General features: G+C 49.1%; 1 protein-coding gene across 2 annotated transcripts in view; it reads left to right on the top strand.

Annotated features, from left to right (window-relative positions):
- Nucleotides 1-2,958: 2,958 nt before the first annotated feature.
- The window catches only part of TIE1 (tyrosine kinase with immunoglobulin like and EGF like domains 1), a 49,580-nt gene continuing 40,971 nt past the window's right edge, over nt 2,959-11,567 (top strand). For both annotated transcript variants that reach the window (XM_073358031.1, XM_073358030.1), the window contains exons 1-2: nt 2,959-3,764; nt 4,937-5,224. In XM_073358031.1, coding sequence (XP_073214132.1) covers nt 3,716-3,764; nt 4,937-5,224 — 337 coding nt within the window. In that variant the 5' untranslated portion in view covers nt 2,959-3,715. The remainder of the gene's footprint in view (nt 3,765-4,936; nt 5,225-11,567) is intronic.

The raw sequence follows: 11,567 nt of genomic DNA, 5'->3' as shown, positions 1-11,567 counted from the left end.
AACCGCAAGCGTGCAATCCCTTTTCTGGGAGTCACTTAGTGTTTTCTGTAGGCCTGTGTGTACTGTTGGGTGTTGTACAGTTCGAAGTCTTGCACGATGCACTGTGGGTTCTGTAATGTGTGGTGCAGTGCTGAGGCATTGCACGCAATGAGCTTAGCTGTTTGTTGTGCACCTGTTGCCTCTTAGACTCATAGACTTTAAAGCCAAAAGGAACCATCCTGATCATCTAGTCTGACCTCCTGCACAATGCAGACCACAGAACCTCGCCCACCCACTCCTGTAAGAGATCCCTAACCTCTGGCTGAGTTACTGAAGTCCTCATATCATGGTTTAAAGACCTCAAGTTACAGAGAATCCACCATTTATACCAGTGTAAACCTGCAAGTGGCCCGTGCTGCAGAAAAGGCTAAAACCCCCCAGGATCTCTGCCAATCTGACCTGGGGGGAAATTCCTTCCCTACCCCAAATGTGGCGATCAGTTAGACCCTGAGCATGTGGGCAAGACCCACCAGCCAGACACCTTGGAAAGGATTCTCTGTAGTAACTCAGAGTCCTCCTCCCTCTAGTGTCCCAGTGCCAGCAGTTGGAGATATTTGCTGCTAGCAGTCACAGATTGGCTGCATGTCATTTTTTTTTCTCCAATAAGAATTTTATTGTAACACAGAACAAACAGAATGTTATTGCATTTAGAAGAATGTCTTTGGTCTCTTGGTAGTGAAACGTGGTTTGTGCTGACGACGCAGAACTCTGTGTGGCAAAGGGAACTTGATTTTCGAATCATGGAATTGCTTGACTGCAGGTCTACGGCACTTGCTAGCAGCAATCTCCTCAACCTTCATGATCTGAATAAAGTGAGCACAGGCACGATGGCGGGCACCCATATCATGGTAGCACTATGTAACAACACCAGCAGTTGTCAAGTCCCTGTATTCCCTGTACATGTCGTGGGTTCAGGCAGTCTCATCTTACCATCCCCTTTAGACACTTGATCAAGCTCAGTCTTGAAACAAGTTAGGTTTTTAGCCTTCTATGTATAGCTGAAGTTTGTAAAATGTGGTAAGGAGAGGAGGGCTGGAAATCGGTGAAGGAGAGTTGGGTTTTCTGCTGCTTTAAACGTCCTCCCAAACATGTTTACCCAGGCATACAATTTCTATTGTTCTCTCCTCAGCATCCCCCACCCTTCTGATCCCAGTCCAGCTCTTTTAATCTCATGTAATGAAAGCACTAGGTCACCACTCATAAGGTTTCAAATCAGGCAGCTAAGTTTCAAGTGGCCCTTACACCAAGAAAAAACAATGCTTGGAACCTTTCCCCAAGGCCATCCAGGAGCATCGACTCTTGGATACAGTTTGGTAGAGTTAGAGGTCTAATGTCTGTGTCTGCAATGGGCCTCGTAGGAATCCAAGCCCCAGAATGTAGCAAGATGGGACACAGGCATTTTGATCACTGCAACAGCTAATCCTGTTCAGAGCAAGTCCAGCCCATGTGGTTGTGTAACTGTTTGTACACAGTCTACACTCACTTTTCAACCGATGATTACACATTCCAGCATTCCCTGACATTCTCACTGTGGCCAGACAAGGCACCTGCACTGAGCTGGGCACACTGCCTCCAATTTCCCCTTCTCTGTTCTTTCACTGATTTTCAGACTGTTTATAGTTTTCAGACTGGGTTCATCTTTGCGACCAGGCGCAGAATCCATGACACTGCACTGTGGGTGCCCGTTGTTGAAATTAACACCTCTCTGGATGTGTGGTATTCTGTACACATTGGTTATGGAATGATAATCAAAGAAACGTATTATTTAAAATAAGTCCATTAATTTCCTAAGAGTGGTGTAAGAATTCATCCACTCTGTGAGGAATCTGTAATAACACTGCAAATAGTAATATTTAGTAATTCATAGTCATTTCTAGAAATTCAGGACCAAGTTACTGAATTATTTACCCCTAGATTACTCACCTCCCTGCATGGGAAACTCTGGAGAGGGAGACTAAGGGGGAGGAGAATGCTGTGATGAGCCTTTCATCAAGTTTCCCCCAAATCATCCAATATTGAATGTGCCACAGTTCCACCTTGAACCCCATGGATCTTGGCAGATCCACAGAAGGCAAGGGGACTCCACACTGGCTCTGGAGACCTTGCACCCATCCTTAGCTCCTTGTCAACATTAATCCAATGGATCTGGACTGTCCAGTGCTTATGGAATGCAGCTGTGGCAGATTGTGATGTCTACACATCTGCTTTCTAATTCTGTATTGTACTTCTGAATGTTTAGGTAATTGATATTCTGAGCAGACAGGTAGAAAGGTGTGCTGGGAAGCATGTTTTATGTAAGCTGCTACAGGTGGCCCTGTGGTGTTAAGGGATACAAAGAAGATGGTAATAACATTGGAAGCTTCTCTTATTCATGATTCAGTTTGAGTGTGTCTAACTTCAGCTCTTAAGCTTGGATCTCCTTCTGCCTTGGTCTCCCTGATCAACAAGTCCCCTGATGTCAGATATCTTCTGCCTGTGAAGTTGCTTTAGACTGTAATCAAGTCACCTCTTACCATCCTTCAAATAAGCCAAATAGATTGAGCCCCTTAAGTACCTCACTGTGAGGTGTCTTTTCCAGACCTCCAGTCACTTGTGGCTCTTCCCTGAACCGTCTCGATTTCTCAGTCTTTCTTTAAATCCATGTTAAAGTGTCTGTTTACAGTAGTACAGCCAGGCACCAATTCCCTCTCCTCTGTCATTTTGGTGAATGTGTTTCCTGGTGGGCTGACTCATAGCACCCTACCCACAGAGCTGGGGCTCGGGGAGCTTGCAGAAGGGAAGCTGCCTGAAATGCAAAAGGATTTGCAGTCTTTGCATTCCAGATCTATCCATCCCTAAGGAACAGCACCTGTGTGGCTTCTCGGACCATGCCACACATTACTCTCCTTCTCCTAGAGTCAGGTTAGAACAATGGGTGGAGAGCAGGAAATGCTGCACGGGAAACAGGGTTTCATTTCACTGCTGTTGGGATTCCTCCACCAGATACTCTCCCCTCCCCCAGCTCAGCCCTGTCTGGGAGAGTCCTTCCCACAGACATTATTCACATTGGGCCCTCCACAGTTCCTCTGGCACCAGCTGCCTTACTCGCGGATGAGTTTGCTTGGAGTTCAAGGGCACTGAGCTGCTCGGTCTGGCTCCAGAATGCGCCTGCCACTGTACGAGAGGAAGCAGACGTCCATGTCACCTCTTGTCATGGATGTGGATGCAAACGACGCATGATTGGAGGAGCAGCTTGAACCCCAGGGACGCTGGAACACGCTTTGAGAATTCTGGGCAGGGCCCTAGTTACCCTGACAGATCAGCAGCCTGGAACCAGACCTGGGATACCTCTGCTCACAGAGACTTTCTGTTTGTGCTGCATTCCGCTCATGCTGGAATCTGCCTCCGAGTAGACCAGCCGCCAGCATCCTGCTGAGATTCCAAAAGGATCTGAGCCGGGTGACTGGGAACAGTGTTTTCCAGTTAGGGAAGGGGAAGCTTCTCTCTCGCTGTGTCTCTGATATGAGCAGCACCATTTCCTTCCTGGACTTCTGCCCCCGTCACTGTGACTGGAACTAAAATCTAAAGGGAACCCACCGGACAGGGGGACCGCCTCCTCGGCCAGCTCGGTCTCTCTCCCGTCGGGCATGTTTGGGCTTTCCTGACACTGGGCAGATTCAGGACGCACTTCAGGGCCATGAGATTCCAGGAGTTGTATCTTCTTTTCCTCCTCCTGCGCCTGACAGGTAAATTTCTTTCCCCTAGTGGGAAACCCATGGCATCTGCACTGATTCCCCAAAGAATTTCCAGGGGCTTGTCCATTGCACAGCCAGGGGTGATCAGTCTCCATAAAGTCTGCTTCGGGCCATGCAGTTGTAATGCTGCAGCTGCGCTGGGGCGAGGTCCCTGCAGAATGGTCTAGGAATGGTGATGAAGCACAGGTTAGCTGCTCTGGAGGGTGCATGGTTGGAGAAATGGGGCTGAAAGGGCGGCAAGGAAAATTATTCTATTTGGGACTCCCAAGGTCTTAACAGCTGGAAAGAGGCAGTGACCAGCATGGCTCCCGAACCAACTAGCTGAACTAGCAGGGTGCAGTGCCGAGGCTCTGGGACAGCAGACTCCCTTCACCTCTGTCTGTCTCACCCTTAGATGGGGCCCTTCAGCAGTTCCTGGATGATGGGACAAGGATCCTGGGTTAAAGGGGAGCTCTGACTTTGGACCCTAGAGAAATCCCCTTCCCCACTGATGCCACATGTGTGTCAATGCTGGGCCACTAAAGAATGGGCTTCATTAGAAAGAAGGCCAGAATTTTCCCTGTTGCTACTCTCACCATCTGGACTGTCTGCTGAACCATCCAAGAGGCATCAGGCTGGGGCAGGTGCACTGTTCTAGTCCCCCTCCCCCACTCTCCCTCTCCCCTCCCAGTTAGAGTGCACTATGGTTCGGGGCAGGGAGCAGAAGCTTTTGGGGAGAAAACAACAGAGATTTTATGGCTGGGTCACATGGCTTGTAATAGCAACTGCCATGACCCAGCTCACCAGTAGGCACATCCTAGTGGGAGAGCCACAGTCAAAAGAGAGAGGGGAAGGCCCCGCTCTGGCTGGCAGGGCAAGGGCAGGGAACAGCCCTGGGTCCCATTGATGCTGCAGGAAATGTGCCCTACCCAGAGATCCTCACTTTTTCATTGTTCTCGCACTGGATCAGGCCTAGCCATGTGCTGGCAGTCGGTCCCGCTCAGCCACGCAGTCACCTGCAGCCAGGCTAGATGTCAAAGGTGTTCTGGGTCTGACTTGAAGGTTCATGTCTAAGAGACAGGGGCAGGTTGAGACCCAGGAGAGCTAAAGGCTGTGTTCTGCTGTGCTGTGTCTGGACCGTGGCTCCTCACATGCTCTCTCTCGATCTCATCCCTCCTGCACAGCTGCCATTCTGGACATTACTCTGGTCGCCAATGTGCAAAGTCCATCTCACACCAGCTTCTACCTCTCCTGTGTGATGGGCGAGCGAGCTGTGAGCTACCTCCAGATCGAGAGGGACAATAAAATAGTGATGACTCATCCCAACACAAAGTTCCAGAACTACAGGAATCGCAGCAATGAGGTCCAAGCCAGAGGCTTTTCAATGGCAGATCTGGTGGGGATTTTATACTGCTTGGGGAGGACCCAGATGGAGCAGGCCAGGGTGGTCTATGTGCATAACAGCCGGAATGGTAAGTGGCTGCAAAAACTGCAGGCCTGCCCCAAGTGTTCCCTGAGGAGTCTGGGCATGCGACATCAGTCTGGCAATGGCTGAGCATACGTGTGGGCGTGCAAAATGCAATAGCACTGGACAGGCCAGAGTTACGCTGCCTCCTGAGGCCGTTAGCACTCAGAGGCCAGAGAATGGTATTTGAGCAGCTGAACTACCAAAGGTACCTTGGCTAAGGGCAGAGCTTCTAGTGACCAGGTCAAACCTCATTAGGTCAGCGGGGGAGTCTGGCTGTGGGCTGATTTCCAGGATGGCCTCAGAAATCACAGGACTTTGGGAAGCCCAGAGCTGATGGGGCCACGAAAGTGGCATTGAACAGCTAGAAAAGACTAGCCTTGCTGTTGCAAAGGAGCATATGTGAGTTCCTCCATTGCCTGGGCTCTAAGGATATATCCCCTTCCTGAGCTCAGGGCTCTTTTTGAGGGGTGAGGCTCAGCGTGGGGCACATCACAAGCTTCTCTGCTTTGGGCAGGTCATTGAGGACGGGTCCCTGCTGGAGAGTTTGTCTTGGACCCTTTTATTTCTGTCCAGGGCAGCTTGGTCTGGTACATTTCAGCTAGTTCCTTGTTCTAACTGGATGGCGGTTCTAACTCAAGTCTTTACTGGCTTGTGGGTTTGCTCCTAGTTCCTTGGTCGCACCCTGGCCCTGTACGAATTATGGTCCTGTCACGGAGCAGGAGGTAAGAAATTACCCACTAAGCTGACACCACTGCAGAGGTGTCTGAGAGACTTAGGCCAGCAGCACTTGAGTCAGGGTGATAGCTACCCACCTTGTTACAGTACATTCAGTGACGAGTGCCAGACTGTATCAGAATGGAGAGATTGCAGAATGGGGCCCACCTGAGGGAATCCGGTGATTCCTGTGTAAAACCAGCCAGTTTTAAATAGCAATAAAGTCCATTGGGGAAGGAGCTGGAGGGAGGTTCCAGGAAAGGCCGGAAGCTCAGAGCAATAAGAGGCAGTGAAAGGGGGGAAGCCCAGGAAACTGCCACAATATTCATAGAGACTGCAGGGAGCCGAAGGCCCCTGAGTTGTCGGGGAAATGCTCTCCAGGCAGGCAGGGATCCATGGGGCGGCCCTGCTCCAACTGGGAAGAAGCTGAGCAATAACCCCAGAGCCAGCAGGAGGGTTTTGTTTCTGTCAAGGACATTTTGGACTTCATTCTGGTCAATGGTGACCCCAGAAAGGGGGAACTAAAGACTGTAAGTTGCCTGGAGGGCCATGTGACCTGGCAGAGAAACCATCACAGCGCCGGAGTGATTGAGTTACTGAAGTGACTGTCCACGGGGGCACTAGCCCAACCAGGAGTGGTTACACTGCGTCTGGCCATGAGGGGACTGTACAAGGACTCCCGGCCATTCAGCTAAGTGGAATATGGATGCAGTAGCTGAAAACAACCTGAGGCCCCAGGAGAGCAGCTCAAGTCTGAGATGACAGACCTAGACAATGTAACATGCTCTTAGCTGTGGCAATTTGGTGTAGGACTCTTAGCCAGGGCCAACTAGCGTTTGTTGATCAGGAAGGTTTGTGGGGAGGGAGGCAGTTTCTGGTGTGAATGCACACCATTCACACCACATGAGCCTGCTGAGATGAGACTGCTCCCCAGCACCGGGATACAGGGCCCTGGGGACAGAGATACTAGCAGCTTTGCAGGCAGATGCCTCTGTAGACTGGGTCTGGAGATCAGCAACAAGCTTGAGTCTTACATCTGGACCAGCAGCACAGCATGGAGCAGAGACTCAGGGTCTGTCTACACAGCAAAGGAAAACCCATGGCTGCCCTGTGCCAACCAACTCTGGCTCGGGCTGCGGGGCTGTTCCGTTGCTCTGTAGACTTTCAGGCTTGGGCTGGAGCCCGAGTTCTGAGACCCTCCCACCCTGCAGGGTCCCTGACCCCAGAAGTCTACATAGCAATGAAACACCCCATGAGCACAAGTTGGCTGGCACAGGCCAGCCACAGGGTTTTCCTTTGTTGTGTAGACATACTCTCAGGCCCAATGCTTTTATGGCCAAAGGTCTAGGAAGCTGGAAAATCTGCCTGTAAAACATCATACCCTGTTACTGATTAGCTGCTGAGTAATCCGCCTGGGCACAGCTTAGGGGACTGTGTACTGATCCCGGAAGCATCTATACTTTAAAGTTGCTACAAGGAACGACACAGCAGCTGATTAATGCTTGGGTTCCCCTTGGGATGGGGATAGCACAAGAAGTCTTCCCCCCATCCCAACTGTTGCACAAGGGCTGGTCCCTATGTTCCCAAGTGCAAGGGCCAAGCAGTACTAGCCACCCCAATTGCATACGTGCATGCTGATGGGCTCTGGGCAGCATGACTCTGCATTGTCCCCAACAAGGGCCAGAGCCTGAAGGGTGCTAAGCAGCCCTTAGTGTTAAGTAACTAGCAACCATGAGTGTTGGATTCTCACCCCCATGCTCAGACTCAAATCTTACTGCCTAGATACTACAATGCCGGGTATGTTTATGATAGGAACATAGGTAGCGATGCCTGTAGTTAAGGTTGCCTGACACTTTCCATTGTAAGACCCTGTTATGAGGCGCTTATAACTTTGCCAAACTTTATTCTTATTATTTGTATTGTGCTTAAGGGCTCTAGTCATGGACCAGTTTTCAGAGTAACAGCCGTGTTAGTCTGTATTCGCAAAAAGAAAAGGAGTCCTTGTGGCACCTTAGAGACTAACCAATTTATTTGAGCATGAGCTTTCGTGAGCTACAGCTCACTTCATCAGATGCATACCGTGGAAACTGCAGCAGACTTTATATACACACAGAGAATATGAAACAATACCTCCTCCCACCCCACTGTCCTGCTGGTAATAGCTTATCTAAAGTGATCATCAGGTTGGGCCATTTCCAGCACAAATCCAGGTTTTCTCACCCTCCATCCCACCGCACAAATTCACTCTCCTGCTGGTGATAGCCCATTCAAAGTGACAACTCTCTACACAATGTGCATGATAATCAAGTTGGGCCATTTCCTGCACAAATCCAGGTTCTCTCACCCCCTCACCCCCCTCCCAAAAACCACACACACAAACTCACTATCCTGCTGGTAATAGCTCATCCAAAGTGACCACTCTCCCTACAATGTGCATGATAATCAAGGTGGGCCATTTCCAGCACAAATCCAGGTTTTCTCACACACCCCCACCCCCATACACACACAAACTCACTCTCCTGCTGGTAATAGCTCATGGACCAGAATTCCAATGTGCTGGGCATTGCACAAACACAGAACAGAAAGGTGGTCTCTCCCCGCAAAAGCTTACACTCTCAGTATAAGCTAAGAGGTAAATATAGCCAGATGGCAGACTATAAACAAAGAGGGGTGGTCAGCATGACGAGCAGCAGTCTCTGCACACTAGCAGCCTAACCATTGTCATTTTTGTAGGCATCATGGCTAAAGAAAGTTGTGAAGAGACATTTGAATGCGGACAATGAGGTGACTTTGCAGATGTCTATAGGGAGCCACTCCCATGAGTATGGGGCAGCATGGGATAAAGCACAAAGGTGTCTGAAACTGTAAAAAGTGGGCAATGGAGGCCATCATGGGCCGATCAGAGGAGACCACTGACAACTGGACAAATGAACGAGACTCAAGAGGAGATAGTTAGAGTGGGATTGACTGGGAAGGGCCTTGAAAGTGAAGACAGCAGCTTATGCTGGATGCTAAAGAGAAGGGGGAGCCACTGGAGGGATTCAAAGAAAGGGGTGACCTGGTCAAAGTGATAGGCTAGGAACATGATCTTTGCAGCAGCATTCTGAATGAATATGGGTGGGACAAGACTGCATTTGTCAGGACCAGAGAGGATGTGGCAATAATCGAGACAGAAGAGGATAAGAGTCAAGACACGGGTTTTAGCTGTGTGGATGGATAAGAAAGGCCATATCTTAGAGATGTTATGCAGAGAGAACTGAAGATTTATATATCATCTGGATGTGAGAATCTAGATCAGTGGTGGGCAACTGCGGCCCGCGGGCCACACATGGCCTGTCAGAGTAATCCGCTGGTGAGCCATGAGACAGTTTGTTTACACTGACCATCTTCAGGCACGGCCGCCCACAGCTCCCAGTGGCTGCGGTTCACTGTTTCTAGCCAATGGGAGCTGCGGGAAGCAGTGCGGGCCACAGAGACAGGCTGTGCGGTGTGGGCCACAGCGGGTTAGCCTAATGGGCTGCGTGCAGCCCTCAGGCTGCAGGTTGCCCACCACTGATCTAGAGAGAGGTCCAAGCAGTGTGGGGACTATCCTGTTTATTGCGCTTAGTGTAGCATGTATGATTACCTGCCCTGTAGGCTGGTGGCATATGTGTGCATTTGGTGCAAAGAGCTCCGGGCCCTCAGAGACCATGTACGGGCTTTGGAGGCCAGGGTGGCAGAACTGGAGGAGCTAAGGAGGCAGAGAGCTATGCTGATGAGGCTTTCCGGGACACTGTAGATTTGTCCCACCTCCAGTCAGACAGCCCCTGCACTGTTAAGGAGGATGAAAGGCTCAGGAAAAGAGAGCATCCAACAGGAGCAGAGGGAAACCTTCCCATAGTTGGGACCCTCCTTCCAGATGATGTTGGGGTATTCTCTTGCACTGAGGTTACCTGTCCAGGGGAGGGAACCCCAGTCATTAGGAAAAGGCAGGAGTTAATATTGGAAGATTCGATCATTAGAAACATAGATAGCTGAGTTTGTGATGACCAGAAGAACCGTATGGTGACTTGCCTGCCTGGTGCAAAGGTTGCGGATCTCTCGAGGCATCTAGATAGACTTATGTGTAGTTCTGGGGAGGAGCCGGTGGTCGTGGTACGTGTAGGTACCAATGACATAGGGAAGGGTAGGAGAGATGTCCTGGAGGCCAAATTTAGGCTGCTTGGAAAGAGACTGAAATCCAGGAACTCTATGGTGGCATTCTCAGAAATGCTTCCAGTTCCAGGTGCAGGGCCAGGTGGGCGGGCAGCGCTTCAGAGTCGCAATGAGTGGATGAGACGATGGTGTAGAGAGGAGGGGTTTAGATTTATTAGGAACTGGGGAAACTTTTGGGATGGGGGAGCCTATACAGGAAGGATGGGCTCCACCTAAACCAGAGTGGATCCAGGCTGCTGGCACTTCACATTAAAAAGGTTGCAGAGCAGTTTTTAAACTAAGAGATGGGGGGAAGGCCGATCGCTGCAGAGAAGCATGTGGATCGGGCAGAGACTTCTCTTAGAAGAGAGTCTATTGAGAGAGATTTTCTAGGTTTTAGTCAGGAGGAGAGGATGGAGGAAGATAAAGTATGGGCCAGATCAGATGAGAAACATTCACATAAAAAAGAATCTGACACATCAGAAAAGGGCAGACAAATAAACAGTGACAAGTTTCAGAGTAGCAGCTGTGTTAGTCTGTATTCGCAAAAAGAAAAGGAGTACTTGTGGCACCTTAGAGACTAACAAATTTATTTGAGCAGAGCTGTAGCTCACGAAAGCTTATGCTCAAATAAATTTGTTAGTCTCTAAGGTGCCACAAGTACTCCTTTTCTTTTTGCGAATACAGACTAACAAGTGAGCTGTAGCTCACGAAAGCTTATGCTCAAATAAATTTGTTAGTCTCTAAGGTGCCACAAGTACTCCTTTTCTTTTTGCAAACAGTGACAAGTTTTTAAAGTGCTTGTACACAAATGCTAGAAGTCTAAATAATAAGATGGGTGAACTAGAGCAGTGGTTCTCAAAGTCGGTCCACTGCTTGTTCAGGGAAAGCCCCTGGTGGGCCAGACACTGTGGCATTTAATTTCAGAAAGGGGAACTGTGCAAAAATGAGGGGGTTAGTTAAACAGAAATTAAAAGGTACAGTGACTAGAGTGAAATCCCTGCAAGCTGCATGGACACTTTTCAAAGACACCATAATAGAGTCCCAACTTAAATGTATGCCCCAAATTAAAAAACACAGTAAAAGAACTAAAAAAGAACCACTGTGGCTTAACAACCATGTAAAAGAAGCAGTGAGAGATAAAAGGGCATCTTTTAAAAAGTGGAAGTCAAATCCTAATGAGCTAAATAGAAAGGAGCATAAACACTGCCAAATTAAGTGTAAAAATGTTATAAGAAAAGCCAAAAAAGGAGTTTGAAGAACAGCTAGCCAAAAATTCAAAAGGTAATAACAAAATGTTTTTTAAGTACATCAGAAGCAGGAAGCTTGCTAAACAACCAGTGGGACCCCTGGACATTCGAGATACAAAAGGAGCACTTAAAGACGATAAAATCATTGTAGAGAAATTAAATGAATTCTTTATTTCAGTCTTCACGGCTGAGGATGTTCAGGAGATTCCC

This window comes from Lepidochelys kempii, chromosome 8 (assembly GCF_965140265.1).
Source record: "Lepidochelys kempii isolate rLepKem1 chromosome 8, rLepKem1.hap2, whole genome shotgun sequence".
In the NCBI taxonomy this organism is placed as follows: Eukaryota; Metazoa; Chordata; order Testudines; family Cheloniidae; genus Lepidochelys; species Lepidochelys kempii.
Note: the sequence above shows the minus strand (reverse complement) of the source record. Positions and strands in the feature narration are given on the sequence as shown.